Source organism: Onychostruthus taczanowskii, unplaced genomic scaffold (assembly GCF_017590055.1).
Source record: "Onychostruthus taczanowskii isolate IOZ18803 unplaced genomic scaffold, ASM1759005v1 scaffold20, whole genome shotgun sequence".
In the NCBI taxonomy this organism is placed as follows: Eukaryota; Metazoa; Chordata; class Aves; order Passeriformes; family Passeridae; genus Onychostruthus; species Onychostruthus taczanowskii.
In genome coordinates, this window is record NW_024499240.1 from 7,456,985 (window position 1) to 7,482,837 (window position 25,853).

The following is a 25,853-nucleotide window of genomic DNA, read 5'->3' on the forward strand; positions in this document are numbered from 1 at the left end:
TTTCTTTTCTTGCAGGAGAGCCATCAATATTCCCTGCGCATCAGCTCTCCTTGAGCAGCACAGAGTGTCTCCAGAGATGTATTTCTGTAGTGTGAGCCTGCAGCTCTCTAAACACTACCTCCCCTACACCTCTGTCCCTATGCTCTCCACAACATTTTCGGGGTTCTTAAAAAACAGGCAGACATAAATAGCCTGTAACCAAACCAGGGGTGACTCAGATTCTCAGCAGCTGATTTGGAGACTTGTGAAAATACTTCATTGAACAAACAGAATAATTAATTTATAACATTATAGAGGATTTTTTACTGCAGTCCTGTGGTCTAGCTGAGGGCTGCTTGAACCTTTTTTTTTTGTTGTTGTTGTTATTTTAAGGAGGCTCTCAGTGTACTTACACAGCACATTTGCACAGAGCATGAAATCTGGATTTCAGGGAAATTGAACCCAACCATACTCAGGTTACAGAAAGTCCATGATTTTACTTTTTCTTTTTAAACTGCTGAGTAGATGTCTCCCCATGTGCAGTAAAACAAGCATCCACTAAGAAAGAATTCAACCACAGGGACTAGCATCTCCCTTCCCTTACACACGAGTCCTACAATGTAACAACAACATTGTACTCTGAAGGCAAATCCTCTCTGAATGCAACAAATCTCTCTGTTTGTCTGTCCCCTCAATTTGGCAGCAAGCTCCAACTTCCCTGAGGAAAACAGTGGCTGTGATAGCTGGGACATGCACACACTACTACTAGTCAGCGTAATCAGTAGGAAGCATTTTAAGCCCCAAAAATCTTGCTGTAACTCACTTGTTAACATCAGATACTACAGCTATCCATGAACAGTTGCTAAATTAAGAGTGAGTACTGAAAACAAAAAAGGAAAGAGATGCCTTTGGTGTTTACACGTCTACTTCATTTTTACTATAAGACAGCTAAAGGGACACACAGAGCTGCAAACAACCTTTATATCTTAAAATAAGTATAGAAATAATAATAAACTCAGCTTCCTCAGTCTCCTTTTAGGCTCAGCTAACTTTGCTTTTGCAAATTCCACATTATTTCTGTTAACAGAGTTGCAGGGCTATGTCCCTGGACTTCAGAGACCAATTTTCCATCTCCAGATCCTAGCAGCTAAATTTCCCTCCCTACATTTTTATATCCAGTCCTACGGTATAACGCAGAGCCTCTGGGTGCGCTATCCTCTTGCATGTTCCCCTTTAAAGTTTGCATGGAAAAATGAGAGAGAGTCTGATTCTCTTTGTGTGCCTGTATTCACAATCACACAGAATACAGAAAGTGATTTCTGAAGTGATTTACAGATTTGGGTTAGGCCAGAGGGAACCATTACAGCTGATTTCCTGAAAAATTTATGACATAATTTCATTCACTGAAAAGGTTCAGCCCTTCCTATGACAAAGTCCAACAATTTGTGGTCAACCAGAGCCTAAATTTTACGAAAAAAACCCATCTAAACAGCTTGATTTAAGAGTTTCCAAACAAGTTAATTTACATGACTGTGGAAGCAATACTTGCTGAGTTATTATAAGCCACTCAATCTAGTTGTGCTTCTCTGTTAAAGGTCACTCGAACCTCAAATACCTTCTGAATAGTGCAGGCACTCATGCACTGCAATCATGCCAGCTCTTAACCTTCTCTTTGATAAACCAAACTCCTTCAGCTGCTCAAATAAAAACCTTGATCATTTGCTAGCTTTTCTCCAACTCCTTTGCAGATTTTCAATACTCCACTGAAGCCCAGTTACCAAAAGTCCGAACCCATGCTCAAATATACTTTCTCTTTAGCTACCTAATCGCATCCCTTCTGTTTTAACAAGAAATGCATTCATCATCTTTCCTCAGCATCGATGTGGGAAGCAGAGCCCTAAATCTTTGCTGACATGCACATTTATCCCTCCTGTGTGCTAGCAGCAGCAATTTCACCATCACACATCCTTCTCTCTCTCTCAGGATGTTTTCTGACCCAGCCTCGTAGAGGGCTAAAACAGCAGCACACTGGGAATCTTGTGTTGAAGCAGTCACTGCTTTCAGTAAGGTTTGCACACAGGAATTTGCAAATCATTGTCAGACCAAGATCAGGAGGCGACTGATGAATCCCAGTCTCCTCAGCAGAATTTTCTTTCACCTAACCCCGTTCTGAAATCATGGATTAGACCAATATAAGCAAAAGGAACAACTGAAACAAACCCAAGGATTTTCTAACCTTCTGCTTTTCTGGCCTCCTCTGTCTTTGCACTACTCTAAGCCTAATCAAGTAACTGATGTTAAAAATCAAAAACAAAGATAAATAAACTCTCAGCTCTTCCTTCCTCTCTCTTCTCTCCATGTAATGTGATATGATTAAGCACAGAGGTCAAAAGGTAACTGAGAAAACACTTTTAAACTATTTCTTACTATTATTTTTTTCAGCGCTGTGAATATTTCCTCTGCCCTTCCTTCCCTTCATGCTTGTATATTTATTGCATGTTAAAAACAATTCCTGGGTTAAAAATTCATAATCAGGATAGTCCTAGTCTTAAATTTTCAGAATTTTCTGAGAATTAAATACCACTGCTGTTTGCTGTTTCAGAAATCTTTCTCTAAAAGATGATGAAAATGCAATATTTGATTCCTATAGAAGTGCTTGACCCAAAGAAAAAATTGATGAGACACCACAAAAAAATATTCTAAATCTGGTCTCTTTTTCTTCTAAGGCTTATTCTCAAGCAAGGATATAAATACATTAAAGGATTGAGTTTGTTACGAGAACACCAAAAATAGATTTAACCTTTATGGTAAAAATTGTTGAATTTTCTGCTCCAGACAAAAAGAGAGATTTTTATGGGTGAAATAAAGAAACAGAAAGCTGCTGAGAATATTTTAGGATAAAAGAGAATTCCCCACCAAACAAATGGAGAATAAGTTAAAAGAAACTGAACTAGCTTTATGTATTGGGCAGCTTCTTTTTTAATCCATCCAGATTGCTACTCTACCATTGTGCAATACTTTGTTTATCTGTAAAATGAACTGCTGGGACCATGACAGACCAAACCTGAGAAAAAGAGTAATGACCAAATCCAATGGTTAAGCTCAAGGAATAAGACAGTTTTCTTTCCCTCTGTGGCTATGCTGGCTCATAGGTTTAACTGTACATGAGTCATTTCATCTGAGTCTTATATCACTCATTTGTAAAATGGGGATAGAAATATTTGCTACCCCATTAAAAAAAGCTGAAAGGTCTAAATAACATGTTAAAATCATCTGATAGGTGTTACATAACTGCTATTTATTATTAAAGCTGCTGTTTTTCAGAGCACTCAGCTGTGTTCAGCTAAACAAAAAAATGTTGCTGTACCTTCAGATCCAGCAAAACAATAAAAACATACTGCAGTTTGAGACTTGCTGAAAAGCAAACCAATAACATACTCTGAGAGCAAAACTATTCTTGTTACAATACCTATTACCAACTGGCAGAAAAATAATATAAATAGGTAAAATAACCCAAAAAAGTACCTTCCAGCAAAATCCTGCCAAGAGATTCAAGCCTAAGAGCTTGTACTCAGAAAAGGAGCTTAGATAGCACATAGGGCAAACAAGATTCCTGATTTTTCCTTTCATCTTTGAGATACTCCTTAGCTGTGACCCTTTTCTACTTAAAAGTCTGCTCTAAGTTTTGATGAGTTTTCCTGTTCCCAGGCTGCTCCAGAACACCAAAACACAAAGATTAATGATATTGCATTAGGTACACTTGAATTTCCACTACAGTTCTGAACTATGCTGAGAGGTTAAGGACAAACTCAAAGCTTTTGATTAATTCTGTGAACAGGAGAGAATAAAGACACAAGAAATCTAGTCTTCTGAGATGAATTAATATCATTACTTTTCACATACTGAAAAAAAAACCCCTAATAAGAGGATAGAATTTATGTGTATATGGAGACTTCAATATGAAGGTATAAAATGGCTAAATATAAGTGAGAAGCAAATCAGAACCAAGAATTGCCTAACTATTTTCACAGCTGTCTTCTGCTTTTCACCATATATAAGAAATAAGGCCTTTTTCACTTAAAAATTAATAATGAAATTTCTGATTTGGGTTTGTTTTTCTTGGTTTTGTTTTGGGTTTTTTATCAGCAACATACACAACATAAGCAAACTTCAAAATGCTTTTGATTTAAAATCACTGTATTTAGATATGAATCTTTAAAGGATTTCTCTAATTAAGCCTGCTCTGAAACTCAATGTAGTATCAAAGTCTGTTGGTTTGGGTTTTTTCTTTATGTTTGGTGAGGATTTTTTTTTAAATTTAAGTAAATGAGAAGCAGAGCAGGTACAAACCTGTCCTGTCCAACAAATACACAGGCAAGAAATGAGATGCTCTTTCCCTAGTGGTAACCTGGGGAAGCAGCTGAAGTTCATGGTGAAAATGGACAGACTGAATATAGAGAAGACCAGTCAGAAAGGCACAGCTACTCAAATCAGCCTTGCTCTGGCACTTGAAATGAGCTGGTCAGTGTTCCAAACCTGGGTGTTGCTGTTTTGCAGGCATGCAAAGGAAATCAAAATTTCACAGGGCAGCTTTAAACCGCCATTACCTTCAGATCATCATAAAATTGGCTGTATTTAGATTACAAGACTACAAGTACACCCACATTCTGAAGGAACGAGTATGACAAGAATTACATTTCAGCTAAATTTTTATAATATATTAACTAATAATTATTGCAACAATTCTCAGTTTTACACCAAAGAATGTGACAAAGGTCTAAGGCACAGCAGGAAAGCTCACCATGTACAGCCAGGATACTGCAAAAGCAGCCACTTCATCAGACATATGGAGAATTACTTTTCTCTAAAGCTGCTCTAGAATCTTGCTTAGAACCTGTAGAACTTAGGTTTGTAATTAGGAACTAGCAAAATCTGCTAGTTAAAATTTCAGTTAAAATACCAGAAACTGAAAAATCTGTCAAATTCAACTGAGAACCCCCTGGTTTTGGCAGCTTTTCCCCCATATCTAACTCAGTGTATCTTATCAGGTGTTTTCTTCAAGCTCAGAGGTTTTTGAAAGTTTCAGGAAAAGATTCAGGTATTTTGCGGGAAAAAATATACCACCTTCAATAAACATTTTTCAGGGCTTCCACAGGCTGAGAAGAATTTTTCCAAAAACTCCTACCACAGCTGAAAGAGTTCTCCGCTGCTTTGCCTCAAAGGAGTAGAAAGACAAAGAGGGATTCCTGGTTTGGTAAAAAATGCCTAAGCATACAAAGAAAGGGACTACAAAAAATTGAGAAAATGGTCACATGGAGAGTAAAGGGCTTCTGTAGCCAGGTACTTGGACAAGAGATGGCAAAAACTAGCCACAGAACAGAGGTCTGTGCTCACAGAATCTGGGCTTATGTGGTCCCTGAATTCCAGCTTTCCTCACCTGTATCTCAGAAAATACCTATTACTTTTTGTTTTCCCTTAATAAATGACAATACGATGACTCCTCATGTTGTGAATAGGATGATTCTGCCTATGACTTGAAAGAGGTGAACTCTTATATCTGTAACAACTAAAAGTAAAATATGAACATTTTTAAATTTTCAAAAGAGGAACAGAAGGAAAGCCTGAAGTCCTTGTGTGCCTGCATTATTACAAAGTACATAAGAGGTCTGTAAGAAAAACATTACTATTTCTTAATTAAAGAAACCCTAACCAACAAAAATCCTCAAGAAAAATATCCAGCTACCCTGCAAAACACCACTCCTAAGTCAATTGCTTACATTTCCTTTCTGCACAGTTAATGAATGTAAAGTATGGCTCTTAAAAAATTTTACCTCTTCTCTGGAGTTAGATGGAGAGGACCAGAAAAGGTCACTTCCCTCCAGCACTCCAGAAAAAGGGAATTCAGAGCACAGGGACAGGGTACTTGGACAAAAAGGATGGTAGATAACGGGTTGGCAACATCCAGTTGGCTGCATTTGTAATCTGTTCCTGCCATACACAATCCTGTGCTGCAAAGCATACTTTGGCACTGCAGCAGGGTGTTAAGTGGCTGAATTCAGACCCTGCTAAGGAAAGAGAAAGCTCCCAAGCCACAATGTCCTGCCAAAAAGGCAGAAGAGGCACTTGGCACAGAGGGGCGAGTGAAGCTCGTGATAGGGGTGCCCTGTGCTCTTATCTGCTGAACTCAGCTTCTGCCTTGGTGATTACTGCAACCTTCAAATGAGAAAGAGATAGGCAGCAAATAAAAATGTGAGTAATAATTGAAAATGCAGAAGAGGAAAGAGAATATTAGCTCCTCCCTGTAGTTGTCTTGGGGGTAGGCCAGGGATACTTAGTCCAGGCAGGGCTAATGTTGGAGAAGAGTCAGAAATTTCTGACTGAGTTACTAGTCAGCTCCTCTTCCCTTCCTGTAGCACATTCCAGCTGGCTCACCTTCACTGGCAGATGTAAAATAGCTCTGGTCCACTTTGCAAGGGGACTGAGAGAACTCTGATATAAAGAATCAGCATAAAGCTGCTTGCAGAGAAATAAGACACTGAAGCAATAACTAGGCCACATTAACCCATGTGTCCTCTAAAACATGAGGGGTATGAACTAGCATTTAGAAACCAATCATGGGCTAGTTAGATGCAAAATGTTTCACTAATGTGAAAGCTACAAGAGATGCTCTAATCTTTGATTACCCCTGAGGCCATAACAAACTCAGAAAGAAGCATATGAATTGCTGATTATTTTCTATGATGATAGAATCTGAGAAGCTGCTGATAATGTTTTTGTGCAGATTGACAGGTCCCTGGCTGTACTACTTCAACTAAATATGAGTCATGTAGCACTGCTCTCATTTCAGGACAAGGCAGAATATGCTGAAGTTTTGAGATTTCTTTTTTTTGGGGGGTACACAACCCTATATCAGGAGATAGAGACAGTGATCGTGAAGCGATCAGTGATCTTGACAATGCAAGACAAATCCTGGCTTTCAGCCACTTTAGCACATGAACCATAATGTGATCACAAAGTATCCTTTCATCATTCAGTACACAAGATGGATGACAGGAGATGAAGAATCAGGGAGGTTTAGAGAAAGAATGGTACAGAAGGTAAAACTGTGTGGTGGAAGCCAGCAAGTGTGAAATTCAAAATTATGTTATAATAAATACACAATAAGGACCACAGTAAACTTAGCTTTGATTTCCACTGACTATATACTTGACTTACATATTTTTGAATGTAATCAATATGCAAGTTTTGAACCTGTTAAGGCATGTTTAGAGTCACTTTAGTGTGCTGAAAAAAGAACTCTGCTTTAACAATACCTTCTGGTCCACATCCATCTCAAACTGGAAGTACCAATTAGGGAAGTTCCTATAATGATGGTTCCCAATTTTTTACAAACAAGAACACTAAGTAATCATAGGTGATAATTTGATTCAAGCTCTGCATTCTGCTGTTTCTAGCAGCAACTCAGGCTCAGACTCTGACAGTCTGATCATGCCTCTACTGCTCTGACAAAACTACTTGCTGCTGAGATTAAAAGACCAGGGAAGATAGCAGCTATTCTGCAATATCTCTTCACTTGGAATCCTTCATCGTGCCCTTACAAGATCCCCTTCTGGCTGATCTGTTGAAACAGAAAAGTTTTATTCCCCTTACTGAGGAACACAGATACATATCCAGTCAGTTAGTACAATCATTCCCCAAATAATTTTTGCTACATAATAAGTCCTAATGAACAAAGACAAAATTAATTTGGGCATGAATTGGCAATTACTATACATACATCCACAGCATATTTAGAACTATTGATGATTTAAAGAGAAGAAAAGGGGAGATGGCTTAAACTAAATCACACAATTCCATCAAGAAAATAAGATATGACTGGGGTAGGCATTTCTTTTACAAAATAAGGATCTGCTCACTGCTTCAGCAGAAAGTACCCCTCATGCAGAGAAGGTAGGGATCAAAACACTTCCACAAACAAAATGGGAACACTAAGATTTTATCTGGAGAATCACAGATGTTTTCAGAACTAAAAACTGTCAAAGTTAACTAAATAAGAAAGTGTTCATCCCAGATTTTAAATATGTTTCCATAAATAAGTTCTTTTGGGAAAAAAACTGTATGGAGTGTTCCTTTGAAGATGTTTATAGTTAATACATTTTACCTTGTTTTTCTGCCTTGGTAGTTATTTATGTACTGCTCCCATGCAAAACCTTTCCTTTTTTAAGGCCACTGATGTTCATTTAGAAACCACCTCCTGGCAAGGTTTAGAAAAACGTTTGTCTCTGACAGCCATTGAAAATGCAGGTGGATCCAAAGAAGTTTTGTCTCAAGACTGTTTCTTTCTGCCGCCTTCAGTGAACACATGCAAGCACAACCAGCACCCAGAAGGGTCCTCTTGGTCCCTTGGACGGCAAAGAGATGAAGGGAAGCACACTGGAGATTTCCCTGTCTGCAGGGACATTCTTCCTATGAATGAAGTGCATAGATTTCCTCATTGATCCATAAAGTAAATGATGGCTTTTTTGGCTCTTCTAATATTCACTTCCTGCATAAGATAAAAGGTCACGGCTCTTTGTGTGATGCATATGCTATGGATCAACTGGATTGCCCTTCTATAATTCAAAATCATCTTCTGGAAAAATTGTTTTGAACACTTTGACATACTATTGCCACCACTTTGGAATGAAAAAGGGAGAAAAAAAGACTACATACACAAAAACCTAGAAATCTCCATTTGCAAAGGCTGTGCTAAGTTAGAAATAAAGGAAATGCATGACAGCTAGCAGTCAATGTGCCTGTCAGTAGATAATCATGAATGATTTAGTTTTCCAATGAGCTTTGAAGGGCATTGTGAAAGACTCTTAAGGAAAATCAATACTTGCAAGATAAATGGCAAAGTCTGCAAATTAGAAATAGAGAAGTACTGAACCACCGTTTCTTAAAATAAAGAGTTTAAATATGCAATGTCTGTGGTGTATAGCAGCATAATTTTATATAATTATCAAGAATTCCAAGGGAGGAAGTAGACACCAACTTGGCAATGTTTGCCAATTACCCCAGGTCTAATTCCTAATCAAACCTACAGAAGTTTGGAAAGGAATGACAGTTGTGAATGATAAACATGTCAGGAATTAGGCAAATGAAAGGTAACCCAGATAAATATAAACTAGGAAAAACCAGTGTAGATATACAAATTAATCTGTTTCTAGAGGCTACTGCAACTCTGATATTCAGTAATATCACCAGAAATTAAATAATGGTTGGTTGACTCTAAAACTATATCTCTGAAGATAAGTTTCTCTGAGTTTGCCATAATGAACTGTTCTGAAAAACAGTTCAGTTCTGTTGTGAAAAAGCTCACCTAAAAAACCTGTGCAACTGGAAAGCAAACAAATCAGTAACAAACAAAATTCCTGAGAGTATTAGGAAGAGGCTGGAAAATTAATATGAATTGCATCATGTCTAGATATGGTAATGACACACTGCTTCCTTAATACGGTACTGAGTTTTGAGCCTGCTCTTTTAACGTACCTGTTTTTTTTCTAATCTTTCATATTTTTGTACAAATGCACATCCCTCCATCACCCTGATAAAGGCACATTTTTCACACCCATGTTCTGCATTCTGAATTAGTAATATTTGCTGCTGTCACGTGAGTGATGCTGGTTCACACGTCACCCCACAACCGCCACACATCCCCGCGTGCTGTAGCACCAGCCCTGTCAGCAAGGTGGATTTGCATGGCACGAGGAGAAATAATGCTACTGCTGCTCTAATTTCAGACAGACGGTGAGTTTGTGAAAGGAAACACTTGGCAGTGGTTCAGCTGGTGACGGCGTGGTGGCGGTGGCACTGCTCCCCTTTCAACCCCCCCGCAGCCACAGTGACAAGTGCAGCGTGCAGCAGTTCAGGTGACGGTCACCTACAAACACACTGTACCTGCTGAGTGGGCAGAAATGACTCACAACAGTTTCCTTCCTCTTGCCTTAAACATTTAAGCTAAAATGTGATGGCAACCAAGCACTTTGATAACACTCATTGCCTTTTTATGAGATGATAGAGAGAAGTACAGAAGAGAGTATTTTTTTAATTGCTGCTCCAATGAACTTGAAGAACCACAAGTATTATTTTGGCAACTTTTTTTTTTTTTTCTTTTTTTTGGTTTGTTTGTTTAAAAAAAAAATCCCCAAGATGCTTTACCATAGAGATAAAATAACAGGTTGAAATTTTTCACATTGACTGGCTGTGCAGTTTTACACTTTAATGTAGAAATTATACAAAATTAACAACATCCTCCAGTTGCTTTCCTGGTTTTATTAAACTTAGGTTGATTCACAGCAGTGTAGGACTTAGGTCATACCTTTCACTCCTGTCTGTCCATTAGCTTTTATTTTTCCCTTTTTTACAGCATATAGAAATACACATGTCCAGAGAAATGCTCCAAAGAATTCTATCATTTCTCAAATGTTTAGCATAGCACAGGGTTGTTTTTTTCAACGTGCAAACACCTCCTCAAGAGACGAAGTTAAAATCAATCAGCCCCATTCACAGTGACAAGGCTGGACACCACTCCAAGCCTTTAATATAGGGGAAAAGCAACCACCATGGCAGAGTATAAAAGGGCTCCCTAGAACTGTGTAAGCAATGCACTGTTTTAAGGCAGCTTTAGTACTGGATATTAGAATCAGATTGGAAAGCATACACTGAAACTAAATGTGGAAACACCTTTACTTACTGTGTTAAAATTTGGGAAGAATCCAACAGCAGAGCTGCTGTCCACAGGGAAGGACATAAAGGGTTTGATATCCAGGGAAGGCTGCATCATCAAGGTAGGTGTGCGCACAAGGGTGGGAAGTGTAGTAGTGCCTGCCAAGAGCAAACAAAACCAGGAATTCATGGTATTCTCCTTTCTGCAACACACACAGTATAGCTGAAAAAACTGCCAAGAAAAAAATTATACAGGGGATGATGAAAAGGCTCTGTAGGAGTTAATATCATTAAAAGGAACCTATTTACACACAGTACAGATGAGGCAGAGCACTTTCCTATGGCCATGGATACTCCGAAGCTGAAGAGAAGACATATGGTATATAAATCACACTTGCAGGTAGAATAAATCCTTTCTACAGCTGCAAAATTCATCTTGTGCCAAAAAGGCCAGGATGGATGCCCATGGAAGTCAGATGCTTTTGCAATTCATTGTTGCCTACCAGATCAGCCAGCACAGACAATACATGTATGCTGAAATCCAGAGATTTGTTTCCAAACAGTGATCTGCATGTTATTTTTTCCCCTCTTCTGACTATCAGGTGCTACACAAACAACATTTCATTGAACATGTAAAAATTTACTTTTTTTTACAGTGCAAGGCAAATATTAGAAAACAGTCAACAATTAAATAATCAGCTAGCATACAGATGAACACAATTCTTTACTATTTTATAAAATGGAGCTCACCAAACAAAAGTTTTATAGAAATCTATATGCTGATTTTTTTTTCTGTATACACTTAACAATCATTGCCCAGCAAGATCCCAAAAGAATGGGCAGGCACAGACATCCAAATATTCATTTTTAACTAGCTATCTACCCTAGTCACACAAGAAGTGTGCCAAGCACACAGCTCCCAGCTATGCCTGTGGGAGTATTTTTTTCCCCTGAAACCATACAAAATAGATTTCAAATAAAATTTCCCTCACTTAAATACAAAGTGAAAAAAACCCCAAACAACCAAAACCACAAACCAAAAAACACAAACCAAAAACCTCAGTGTCTCCTTCCTGGATTGAATAAATAATTCAACACCAACAGGAGCAGGCAGTGGAACACAAGTGTCCCACACCTCTAAAGGAGGGTGAGTCACTCTGTCTCTCCTACTTCTGTCACAATTTCTCCATAATTACCTCCTCCTCCCACTCATCAGTGGCCAGCAGCTGGGAGCCTAACAGGCCTCTTAGGAGCTTCCCTTGTCTCAAGCACAGCTTACACAATGCCCGAGCTTTTCCTCATAGGAGACATCTGAGCTTTTCTAACCCAGCCAGGAAAGGGATGGTATGAGGGAAGGGGAGGGGGACTGAGAGCTAGAAGAAGGGCTTAGAAAAGTAAACAAGCAACTTTCCTTCTCTTCTCCCATAAAATCAAATCATTTGTGTCCACTTGCCAAAATGCCAGGCAATCTGTATGGGCTGTGTGAATACCAGTCTTCTATTAAGTGATCTCCCTTTCTGCCTGTTAAGGACACACAAAACTGAAAGCAAAGGAGAGATTTTCCTCCCTTTCACTGTCCTGTCTCCACAGTCACAATTTCAAGCCCATCTTATGGTATCCAAGAGGAAAGCTAAGTTCAGAAGCCAGATGGGGCTGCATGGATTTTTTGGATGAACAAACACTTGTAACTAGCCCTGAGCTCCAATTTTGTTGATGCTGGAGAGACAGTCATTTTGATCTCAGCTGCAGCATAGTAAACATTATATTATGGTCTAGCACATGAATAGCAGGCTGTAATCTATTCTCTGTTTCTTCTATAGGAAAAGCATCATGACTGCACAAAGATGGGCCAACGACAGCCATGCAAAGAGAATGTTTCATACCATTCCAACAGAGCTGCACAACTTGAAAGGAAAAATATGCTTGAGAAACTTTCCCAGAATATTCTCTCCCTTCTTCTATCCCAATACTTTCATAAATGTCAAGTTTGCTCCTGCATAAGCCCATGAGACTAATTGACAGTTGTGCCTAATTAACTGTACGTCAAAGCTTATTCAAGTGGAGTTACAAACGTCAAAAAGCTAAAGGCTAACATGCCTATAGTTTCTTATTCATATACACAATGGAAAAGATGAACCAATAAGAAAGAGTGTGTCAGAGAATTTATCCAAAGAAAGTATCTTCAACTGCAAAAATGATTATTTCTACTAGCTGGTTCTGAAACTGTAGATTTACATAATTTGGATTTCAGAGTTGCATTCAAACAGGAACTATGTTGTATTCAATTACCTAAAGGGCCATCATCAATCTAACTTCTGCAAGTTTCTCTTTGAAGTTCATGAGCAATTAAAGATCTGTGAAGTTAAAGAAGACCTATCCTCTCTTTACATAAATGTACTTCAATGAAGCTATGGCTACATATTCTAACTCAATTTTACAGAAAAAAAACCCCAACAGAATAGACTCTGATTGTGACTGACATTTGAAATCAAAGTTACTTTCCTGATGCTGTCCTTATTCAATGTATAGAAAGCATGTGGCATAAAATCTTTAAGGCATCCTACTGAAAAAAATGCAACCTTCTTTGTACTCCTTGGTTGAGCACAGAATCTTTCATGTGAAAAAGACATCTGAAATCTCTCTCTAGTTTTGCAGCCCATGTTCTTTCTGCTGCCAGAGTAATTTACAACCAGGAGACTAGAATACATTTTCAGCCCACACAGAAAAGAAAATATATACACCTAAAATAATAATAAATAAAAACAAAAAATGTGTTTGTTTATTTTGCCAATTTACTACTTCAACAATTGCCAGTCAAATATCAATAACCCTGTTGGCCTGAAGTTTAGCTTTCAGACTCACCTCTGAAAGCCTCTGAAGGAATTATCAGGTCAAAGTGCCCTAAATTACAAGTAGAAGCACTTAATGAAAAAAAATCATCAAATCAAATGCAATAGGGCAGTTTTACCCTGGCATTGCTCCCAATGATCAAATAGATTCTCACCACTACTCCACCAAATCTTTATCTAGACCTGAACTAAGCCGGAATATTGGTACAAAAAAATTGTCGCTGACAAGCTTCATTATCTTCATGAATTTAACAGATGTTTATAATTTCATCAGCATTTTAATGATAAAGACAATTTACCATGTCAAGCACAGATTGTTTTAAACTACCTGTAAATCTTTACAAGAAAGAGCAGTTATATTTATTCCAAAGGCATTTGCTTATTTCAGCTTCATACTTGTTAAACAGTATTTTATAACTTCAATTTTGACTTCCACAGCAGGAATTAGCTAAGTACTGCGAATGCAAGCTGTGGACAGACTTTGCAAAAGGCACCGATCCTCACTGGTCCCTTTTACCCTTGTCAAAGAGGAGGAGAAGAGGTTTTCAGACAACCCAAAATGTCTCATTTTATTAAAAGTTTTTCTTCTTCCTACACATATTTATCTGAACAAACAACTCCCATGTAAGAGGTGCTGCTCCTCTTTAGCCACGTAGACATGGCTTTGCATACACTGCAATGCACTGGGACACTGATGTTTCTACAGAAGTTAGGAAAGGTTGTAATCTTTACCCAAATGTAATCTGCCTCTAACAAATAAAGTGCAATGGATTAAGCAGCACAAGTGGTATTTTTGGAGAGCAATTAGAAGGTCTTGTATCTGTCACTCCTGTGGCAAGACATGTCCCCAGGGCCAATGAAGCAAGCCTTAGCCTGTTGCCAACAAGGGGACAGGTGACACAGGGGCTTGAAGAATCTCCACCAACACCCCCAGTTTTCCAGCTTCAAAGAATAAAAACAGAATTCCAGAGTAGCAAGACTGCAGTTTTGGCAGAGGGAATCACAGTTAACTTTGGCCATGGTAAAAAGTCACTCGTCCTCTTCTTCAAGTAAAAGTGATGCCAAGATCAGTCAAATCTAAGCTCACAGCTTTGCTCTCTGTACCTCTTGAAAACTATTTGTGACACAATTACTTCTGTGATTTTCTCACCATTTGTCACTGAAAAACACAAAAAAAGTGTAATGCCTGCTCATTAATTCTTCAGATTTGGTCATTATTAGACCATTATACAAAAAAACCCCAATTCCAACACAAAACATACTCACATAAAACACATTTGTGAATTAATTCAGCTTACTTAAAGAAATTAATCATGTTTCAGACTTGAAAGCATTCTGTTCCAACGTCTTCATTAAAGGCAACTATAGAGAAATCTGAAGCCATACTCAAGTCTCTCCTGTTTTCCTGTTACCTACGATGTTATTACAGTATTTTAATCCTCCCATCAAAGGAAGCAATCCTCACTCAGAGCAAGTGAGTGGAAGAGTAAGCACGCTCGGGACTGAATAAAAGTATTTGAGTGACAAATCTCTGTACATTGAACAATCTACATCCACCTCAGATTGCACATGGTATGCATTTGTTTTAACTTGTGCCAATAACAGTATATGGGAAAATTCCAAAGGGACATTGAGATATTCACACCCACAACTACTTATGTGCATGACACTGGCAGTTTTCTGTTGTGGACATGCTGTGCTGCCTTTTTCATCCCCGACCATTTCCAGCTATGAGGAACCTTTACTTTCTGCAGTAATGTTGAGTAGTCTTATCTGGCTTCAGAACAGTAGCAATGTAAATGGTATGATGGATGAGTTGTGGGCTTTCTCCTCCCTTCACCTTTGTGGTTTTGAGAGACTGCTAGAGCCAACAGCAGCCCTTTGAGGGTGGATGAAAAATTTCTCCTGAATTAGTTAAGGACTGCAGCCAGAGTGTGCACAGCCACCCTGTCTCTAGACCTCACACTGTCATCTCTGGTTGCAGCATTTTCCTTCTGAGCTCCAGAAGGTGGAAGCAGCTCCCTGGAAGGATTCTGAGACAATTCTGCATGTGTTAACCTAGGAGCTTTTTCTGGGACCCTACAGTGTCAGCACAGTTTATTGTTTTGTCAGTGGAAGTTGTCAACATTTTCAGAAATATTTACTTCTGCATGTGGCTAAGAAATCCAGTTTTATAAACAGGTTACAGGCAGAGGCAGTATCTAGGGCTTTCATATTGAATAAGAAACTCTCCAGCTCTACTGCCTATGACTCACAAAAAAAGCCAAACCCCCAACCACTGCTAAAATAGCCCAACATACACCAGACTTTCCTACACTTATATGCAACTGTTTGGAACGATATGCAGAAAAAATTATGTTTATAACAATCCCTCCACCTAACTAAACAATGAAAGATTCAGCTTTCTTCCCTTTTATCTGATCCCCCATTGCATCATGCTCTACTTCCCCCACAATTTATTTCCCCCTACCTGACAGGTAAAAATCAATCACTTGCAAGTCACTACCATTTTGTTGTTTGGGCATTTATAAGACACTAGCCCTTGAGATTTTTCACAATGCTTAATATTAGTCATTTTTCCATTCCAGTATGATCAGCTTAGAGGATTTAGAAACTTTGGAATTTCGTTTGTTTACTTACAGCTATACAAGTGTATTAGAGGATGTCATCTGTTTCTGTTTATGCCTAAGATATACTCATAAAAACAAGTGCAAATAAAATAATTCTGAGTTTCTGAACAGCTGGTGTTGATATAAAAATGCTTAAGGAAAAACCTATTCTAGAAGTATCCCATTAATAATACTCCTGAAGGTGAATATTAACACATGCACTCCTCTTATACAAAAGAAGTTAGTAAATACAGAATTAATTGTTTCCACATTTCACTCAGCAGACCAAACACTTCTTCCTTATAATGGTATTATGAGAAATGGGACCTATGACACCCATATGGATTCCTGTCTGTCAAAAGAAGTCATGAGAGATAAGACCATTACTTCAACACGTTCTCCCCAACTAATGTGATGTTAAGAGATAACTCCCTATCCTGACAACTTATTTTTACAAGTAACTTGAAGCAGAAGCCCAGAATCTATGTGACATGGCACAGCCTCTAGCTGACAAGAGGGAAAATGCTAACAAGTTTTCTGCCCCCTCGGCACCACACCAACTAAAACACTCATGAATGAGGATGCAGCTCCTTTGGGAATTGACATGATGTGCATCAGAGCTAGTGATACACGTTTTAAAACCCAGAGAGTGCACTGTATTCATACCTCCTAAATGTTATTCAGATATCAATGGAATAGTCCTTGGCTTACTGATGAATTTAAAAACCAAACTATACACAGCTATTTGTGCCTGACAAATAAAACCAGGTAAATCCTCAAAAGACGAGCTGTCTTGTTTTCTCAGGAGCCACAAGGAAAGGCAGCAAGAGCTGGTGTAGAAATCATGGCTACTCAACTAAAGAAGAACCCCTGCATGGAACACTCAGGAGACAAGTGTTAAGAAAGCATTGGTCCAGGTCCAGCCTTCCATAGCAACATATGGATAAAAAACGATATGCCAAACATTCTGCACTCCATTTGGAGTTTATTTTTTCAGTAGATGTTTCAGGAAACCCAGAGGCTTTTGATGCAACTTCACTGCAACATATAAATTATCTATATATTGCAGAGTGTAAGCTCTTCACGCTCAAAAATTAGTCACCTAAAACAAGTCAGATTATAAAAATAATTCTCTCCCTAAAAATTAAAACATGATTTCCAGTATGCTTGAGCACGAAGTTTGTATTTCCATTATTATCCACATAGAAATGGTCTATGAAGCTATATTATCAGAATTCCATATTCTCCTTTTGTATAAAATGGGATACCTGGAGATGGGGTATTTCTGTGTTTCAAATGAATGTAGGCTTCCACCAACTAGGTCAACACTAAAAATAAACTGAAATCTGGTGCTGCTGAAATGAATGGCTTTTAGTCAATCCAAAAAGTCAGCCATCACTTACCTAATACTTATAATTACATACAACTCATCTAGAAAAGTTGTATAGCTATAGCTATATATCACACATAATTTCATGTAGGAATTCTAAAAATAGAAAAAAAATTTACAAGTAAGCATATCTTCATTGGATCAGATCCTTCCTCATTGAAATATTAGTTCATTATTTGAGATTACTTTGACTTTGATTAATTGTTAATATTCCTTTGCCTAGCTAATTATTTTCCATCTCTAAAGCATTATGATAGAAAGATGGTCATTAAAAAAATATTATAGATCATAAATATTATGCACCTACTTTATAGGAAGATAATGAAAAAACTGATACTGAAAATTTCTCTTATAATAGCGTGAGTATTGAAAAAAACTGTGTGGATACTTATTGCCCTTATCTCTACATTTAGTATATCAAAATCACATATATGGACAAACAATGAGGTCTACCAGAAAGAGGGGGCTGCAGAGGGAGAAGATTGAGACAAAACAACAGGAAACAGGAATTTCAATACTTTAGAGACAAATATTTAGAAAATTATTTTTTAAAAAATCGTATTCTTCTTGCAGTTGGAAGTTGAAACATCTTATTCTTCTTGCAGCCTTTCTTATTCTTCTTGCAGCCTTTCTAATAGTTTTCAATAACAACTGGAATCCCCATAGGTTTTTAATGGAAGATTGTTGTGGATACCCCATGTGCGGAGATGCGAATCTTGACTCCATGTTTCCGAAGGCTGGTTTAGTATATCATGATATGTATTATATTAAAATACTATATTAAAAACTATACTAAAAGAATAGAGAGAAAAGGTTGCATCAGAAGGCTAGAAAGAACAAGAATGGAATGTAATAACAAAAGGCTTGTGACTCTCAGAGTCCGATGCAGCTACATCTGTGACTGGCCATTAATTAGAAACAACCAACATGCACCAATCACAGATGCACCTGTTGCATTCCACGGCAGCAGATAGTTATTGTTTACATTTTTTTTTCCTGAGGCTTCTCAGCTTCTCAGGAGGAAAAAATCCTAGCAAAAGATTTTTCATAAAATATCATAGCTACAGAAGATACCAGAACAGATGGAGTAGGAAGGGAAGTAAAATAATTAGAAGTGAAACAGATTATTCTGCATTTTCCCTAAATAACTGCGCTACAATTCCCAACGATAACACCAGGAAGAGCCCTGTCCTTCCTGTACCTGCCGGACGGGTGACTCTCGCTCCTGTCCCCTCCCTCCTGCAGCTGTCCCTCCTGTGGCTCAGGCCCGCACACCTGCACGGTGAACAGCAGAGTGTACAGCGGTTGTGCTTCACTCTCCATTTCACACTTTTTTTCTCGGTATTTACATTCCCAAGCCAAGTGAGCGCCACAAGCACTATACTGCTATCAAAGCAAGTTTGTTAGCACTGGCTCCTTGACAAGTCTAAGCAATTAAATAAATTACAAATTATCCTTTACTATATTTAGAAGAAGTATGCTGGCTGGAGTGCAATTGCAATTTGCTATTATCTGTAGATACTATGGAAATATTTGCCATTAGTTTCTTAACAGAGATAATTCTCTAGACTTCTAAAGCAACCCAGACAGTTTGTTTGACTGAAAAACAGAGTGCCATGTCAAGGCTTAACATGATCAAGCTCAGTAAGCTGGGTTTTTTCTAATAAACCAGTAAGAACTATTAATAAATGCAATGCTCTGGCCTACATTAAGGTCAGCTGAAGTTTTGCAGTCTAACACTATTTCTTTTTCTCAAAATCCTCTGGACGGGTCAAGCTTCTCGCCCTGGTCTCCACAGACTGAGCGAGCAGCATTACCCCCTCCTCTGTTCTTATCTGCTTCTGGGAAACATTGCTTTGGACTTGTTTTCACTTTGAAGTTTTCCAAGTATAAAAGAAAAAAACAGCTGCATCTTTTTCAGCTCTCTGTTCTCCTGCCATCTGGACTAATGGAGATCTTTCTGAAATCCTTAGGATCCTTTCAGATGATTTATTTAAACCAGCCCCCACCCTTGTCTTTTGTAATGTCCCAACACAAATGCAGTGCAAGAAGGTGTTTGCTTTGCTGCTGTCACCCTTGATTGAAAACACATCAGGTAACACCTACTGAAGCCACTCTCTTGTCCAGTGCATGGTGCAACTCCTGTAACAATCTCCATTGTTTTCTTCAGTGCATGTTCTTTTGTGCTGGGCACCAAGCCTGTAATTGTCTCAGGATTAAGCACTGCACTCTCTTCCCTTCTGGTTCAGGAAACACAAGTTTTCTTACAAACTGAAGCTTCCCTCATAAAGAAGAAGAACAAAATAGCCAAATATATATTACCTTCCAAGTTTCATAATTTGGAGGAAAGCACTTAAATGCAGTTAGTTTTTTAGAGTCTGTTATTCCTTCAACTCTCATATAACCTGATTTTTCTCAAAAACTCCTACCCATGATTCTGGCACCACTGGTGCCACCATCTAACCCTCAGTGAGCCTCAGCACAGGCTTTCTTTCAGGAGGTACTGAGCTGCTACCCACAAAAACCAAATGAGTCTGTCACCAGGAATGCTGCTGAGGGAATCCTTTGTTGTTTGTTGGACAAACAGATTTATGTTTGCAGCTGGTCTCTTGCTCCTTATTCCCCTTCAATATGCCAACCCACCAGCTCAGTAGTGCTGTGCACAAAGGTAAGAGGGGTCCATCCTCACAGATGTGTCTAATCCCTTAACCACATCAGACAATTTCCAACGCTCTTGAATATCATCAGAGCTCAGAGAATTTCATGCCTCATTTGCTTTTCCTGCATAATACACAATCTCCTATACAAAATATAGTTACCCAGGTTGCTTGGTTTTTTTCTTTTTAAAGTTTTTCTATTGATGTTGCCTTCAGATAAAAGACTGCTGCAAGAACTAATTTAAGTTATTTAAAGAGGTCTTTTGAAAATACTGGCAATGGAAACCGAGGTCTCCACCAAATGAAATCTAGTTTCCTTCCAATTATAATTTTCAGATTTTTACAAATTTCAAAAGAAGTTTGTACATTCAGTCCACCCCTTTTCTATCCAAACCATCACAACACCAATCACAATCTTCCCCTTACTTGCCATTACTTCCATAGCTAGGCACATGCTTTTCAAAGAATCACTATCTTCCTGTTTAGAAATAAAAAACAATGATACAGGGAAGAAAGGCAGATTTAAAAACTTTCATGATATTGTCCATGTAGTTCACACATGTTCTACATTGAATTTAATTGCTCTGCCACAGCATAGGCTATGCAGCACACAAGTGCACCTGTCCAAAAGAGATCAAACACATACAGGTTTTTTCTAGCTGTTTCCCCTAACTAAAACAAGAAATCTTCATAGGATTTCCTGGAGGATTTGAACTTCCTCCTAATCAGATGACATACTACATCTGCTTCTTTTCAGAACCCACACTCTTGAATATCTTCAGCAAGAGACAAGTCAGAGCTCAAGCTTTACAAGTGACCAGTGCATCCTGTAGCACCATACCTGGAAAAAAATATTGCAGAGACCTCACTCCACACATGAGAGTAGGAGCCAGGCTTAGCACTTCTCTTACCTAACAATACAAAGAAAGGTGCCTGAACCTGCCTGTGGAAAGAGCACAAGAGTTGCATTATTTTTCCAGCTTTCTAAAGTTCTGTAGCTCATTCACCAAAGGAAGGCAAGCACTACAAATTTACCAGTGCCTTACAATATTCAGAAGCTTTACATGTTTTTGCTGTGACCACACAATCATGAATGATTTTAGCAAGCCAAAAGGGATAATAAAACACAGACCATGTAGTCCTGTAAAGGCTTCCCAGTATTAATCAGTGCCATGGTGCTTACTTAAGTCACTAAGGGTATAATCCACCACCTCTGCAGCACTTCAGTATATACATATACACATATAAACAAACAGCTTAAGTCTCAGGTAAATAATAATTTCATTTCAACACGGTGCTTTTGTGAGTTCAGGTGCTGTGAAATAGTGAGCAACTATCAAGCCTGAACAAACCTGGGCTGTTTGATGATCTGTGAGAAGAGCACACCATGTGTCTGAAATGTGCCCCCTGATTCTTGGGGCTGTCCTGTGCAGGAGCTGGAGCTGGACTTTGATGATCCCTGTGGGTCCTTTCCTACTCAAATACTCTGATTATGTGAGTTTTTTGCAACTTGACCCTGGAAGGAGGGCAGACTGCTATCTGACATGAAAATACAACCTAAAAGACTGATAAACTAAATTTCACTGGCTTTTTCCCTGCTATTCTTAGAATTAAACTTAAAAGGGTTGCTAGCTAGCTGTCTGCTACAGAACTGCATTTAAAATAACTTCTGGGGGAAGAAAGAAACAAAAAAATGAAAAGAAATGGTGTCTGAATTTTTTGAAGAGTTCATAAAAGGGGACCTCTGAGCACAGGGTTACAGACAGCATGGGGTCATGGCATTCAGAAGATCAAAGTCCACAAATCCTGTCTCTCTTGAATTAAGGTGCACTGCTTTACTTATTCTCAAAGTAGCACTGATGAATAAGTAAGAACTTGAAAATTTATAAAACTAAAATATATGCTATCTATCCTCTATTTAGAAAGGGAGAAGGAAGAAAATAGATTTCAAATTAACAGGTCTGCTAGCCCAGACCACTGCATTTGTGAAGTTATTGAACATTAATTAGACACAAGTATCTAACTAAAAACCTTATTTTGCCTTGGGGTGCAGCAGTGCTCCAGGCCTGCCAAGGCTGGGTGGGACATAAAGACTTTTGATGCTGTTATGTTTTCAAAGAATGCCTGACATGAACTTTGACAATTCTACCCCCAGCTTACCTTCAGAAAGAGAGAAGAAAAAAAGAAAAGAAGCAGGTAACAGAAAGTTTCTGTTAAATTAAATTGAGATTGAACTAAACAAGAATTTTTTTTTACCCTAACATTGAACTGACTGAACAGTGCTTCAACTGATATAAGCCCATCAAAAAAAGGCTTCTTTCTTCTTCTAGTTTCCCTAATTGAGAGACTAATTGATATCACTTTAATAGGATTTAATAAACTAAATGCAACTAATCAAACATTATGCTGAAAATAAAGACAAATAAAGAGAAGTTCAAAGCATTTTTTGAAAATGTACTGTGCAGCCTGTATCTGCTTTCCAGGATGGTACCAGGAGCAGGCTGGTCATCCTCACTGCTCTGCTTCTCCTAACACTCCCCTTGAGCCAGCACAGGGAATCAGAACAGTTGTAAACAAATACAAACCAACAAAGAGAAACTTGCCTTCAAGCAGCACAATGAGCTGGTCGAGCTGAAGTCATGGTTGGGAAACAGAGAGTACCAAGTTGGTGGCAGCAGAAAAGAAAAATTTTGTTGAGCATCAATGTATTTTATTGTCATCCAGACTCATCTGAACTAGCCCGCATCTTCCCTGCAGTGTAACAGTCAGATTTCATGCCTGCCACATTGTGTTTCTGGTTATTTCTCTCAGGATGGTACCTGTTTAAGCTGACAACACGGCAGTGTTAACTCAAGTTCACCTTATGAACACAGCAATCCAGTCCTGTGTTCCCAGAATAGGGATTCCTGCTCATGTGCTGCATTGGTTATTACTCAGCTCCTGATTTCCTTTATATACTTTGGCATAACTCATTTTTCCTTTTCTTCAAAGGGAAGATAATCTATTAGTTCTTAAACTTAGTTTTTTCTTCTCTTTTAAAATTACTGTGACCCTATCAGCTCTCAAGCTGCTCTGGAGTCTCTTTTACAAGTACCAGAGATCTGCATTTTCATCCATGCAAGTATCCTTGTGGTGTGTCTATCAGATCCAGTGCTTTGAAGATTCTGGTTCATCTATACACTCTGACCTGTTCTTGCAGGCTTTTGTTTGTTTATATTGGCAACTGTCACATGAACATAACTGATTTTTCTAACAAAAAGTAATTACAAACTGGCTCCATGCAACCCAAACTTTTGGTTCTATCTGACTCTCACAATAACAATCCAAATTTTAATTTGGTATTCTGTAACTATTGCAAGTGCACTTAGAAAAAGATTTATATTTGATGCTTATTTCAGTCTCATTTTATTTTCTATTTTTTTTTTCCTACAGATTCATGTTGCTCTTTCTTCACCGTTCTTAGCAATTTAAACCCATTTCCATTTCCTACCCCTACATACAGCTCTTGTGATTGAGTCTGTAGGAATTTTATAGTTTAGGCAAATTATTCTTGCCACATTTCCTGACTTGCCTCTGCCATGAGACAGTTTGCAGCTGTCTTCTTATTAGGGTTTCTTTAGAAGAACTTTCAAACCCTTACAGTATGCTTCATAAAAAGAAATATCCTGATAAGGATATCTTACAGAAAAAAAACCTCAATCCTCTTTTCAGAACTGCTTTCACTACTGGTTGTTTGGTGTGTTATCGTGTTGCAACATTTTGCTGCATAATTAAAAACCAGCCAAGATGGCTATTCTGTCATTTTTTCTTCTACTAAAAAGCAGCACCCCCTCAGTTCTAATAAATAATGCTTTTCCCTATCTTAAAAATAAGTGTAAGATTTCACTCTAATTTCAAAATCAATAATCAATACTTCATATTCAGTATCCTAAATGCTAGTTTAAAGATGAATCTAAGCATCAGAAGGATTCCAGCTTGCCTCCTGGAACAGGTAGCGTATTTCCCTCTCACTTCTAAATCCCCAGTTATATACTGTGGTAAATAATTGAGCCTGTAATTCTGAGTATTGAGAAAGAAGCAATGAGCCTTTCACTTTTTTTTTTCCCTCCCTGTTCTGATGCCTGATTTAAGAATGTGCTTAAATCCCCAATCACTGGGCTTTAAATTCACATTCAAACACTCTTATAAATTCTCAAGAGTACCACACATCTCTAACCTCACTTCATACTTTGTGATTGGCAAGACTGAAGAGAGGATTTTCTGACTGAAAGGCAATGCACACTTAACAGAAAGCATATGGTTTGAAATATGACTTTGTATTTCTAAAATATTCAAACTTAACAATGAGAGTTGAAACTATATGATTCAAAGAAAGGGTGTTTAGGTTTTGTGAAGTGGAAAGAAAAGGCAAAAAGCACAAAGGAGGAAAAATACTGCTATTGCAAAGGCGTGGCTTCCACCCCCAGTGATGTTTCTAGTAGCTATAATACCACTCCCAGCAAAAGGGAAAGCAAAAACACTGAAATGCTACCCAGATTCTTGGAGAAAGAATTATTCATGTAAGATTTTGAAGTCACAGTTGAAGGCATTTGATGAGTATATGTTTAGAGACAAAGAAATTTTTAAAATATTTTGTATTATAACTTTGCTTTTCCCTTTTAATTGCCCATATTTACAAAATCAAGAGAAGCAAGCTTACTTTTATAAACTTGAGATCTGGGGCTATGATGTGCGATGTAAAAAACTCTGGCAAATAATTCAAACATGGATCTATTACCCTGGTGAAAATCTGTCATAATTTCTTTTAAGTCCAGAGAATCACCAGGATTAGCAGCAGTACAAGTGTGAAATTAGGCTGAATAACTTCAGCTGGAGGAGCTCTGTGTAGAAGCAGCAGCTGCCAGGTCAGACACTCTAGTGAACCTCCTCCAGTGCAAAGCAACAGCAAGACGAGGTACCAAAGTATTTGTTACCAGTTTCATGTAGTCAGTTTGATCTACATCCACAGAAACTGCTGCACGCTCTTCGCTGACTAATAGTTCTCAAAGTGCTGCACAGAGGAACCCACTGAGGACATGACACATGCCAGCACTGACTGCAAAGAGGTGAACAACTGACATTCCACAGGGCAGAACTTGTAGGAGGAACCCAGCAAGGGAGCTGTGCAGAGTGATTTGGAGTGCAGGGAGGGCATCACAGCCCACCGACTCCTCCATTACCACTTCTATTGGACTCTCCCTCCATCTCTGTGCAGATGTCTGAATTAGAACATCTTACATAAGTATCTGCTACAGTATCATGCTAAATCTGCAGGGGAAGGATCAAACACTGGCTCCTTAGTTAAGGCCAAGGCTGGTATGTTTCTATGGATGCACCAGACAGTTTCACAGTTCATCATGCATTCCAGAATGGGTTTAAAATATGCCACGAATCTCCCCAGTAGGTACAGCCTTTCAGAGTGAAACCATGCCCCAGAATACACTCAGTGCCCTATAACTTAAGGATTCTAACCCAAGTCCCTAATTCAGGAGCTGGAGTTCCCTAAGCAGGAGATCAAGTAGACAGCTCTGAACCTGCATTCTGCAATTGCAGTTCAATCACCTGAAGAAGGATCCCGTATTTTTTTACGCCATCACCTCCAGGAGAAGCAGAAGTGATCTCC

General features: G+C 38.5%; 1 protein-coding gene across 4 annotated transcripts in view; it reads right to left on the reverse strand.

The window, feature by feature from the left end:
* Nucleotides 1–25,853, reverse strand: part of ZNF385B (zinc finger protein 385B) — a 156,856-nt gene that overhangs the window by 42,663 nt on the left and 88,340 nt on the right. For all 4 annotated transcript variants that reach the window (XM_041403370.1, XM_041403369.1, XM_041403373.1 and 1 more), the window contains one exon: nt 10,715–10,845. In XM_041403370.1, the coding sequence (XP_041259304.1) occupies nt 10,715–10,845 (131 nt within the window). The remainder of the gene's footprint in view (nt 1–10,714; nt 10,846–25,853) is intronic.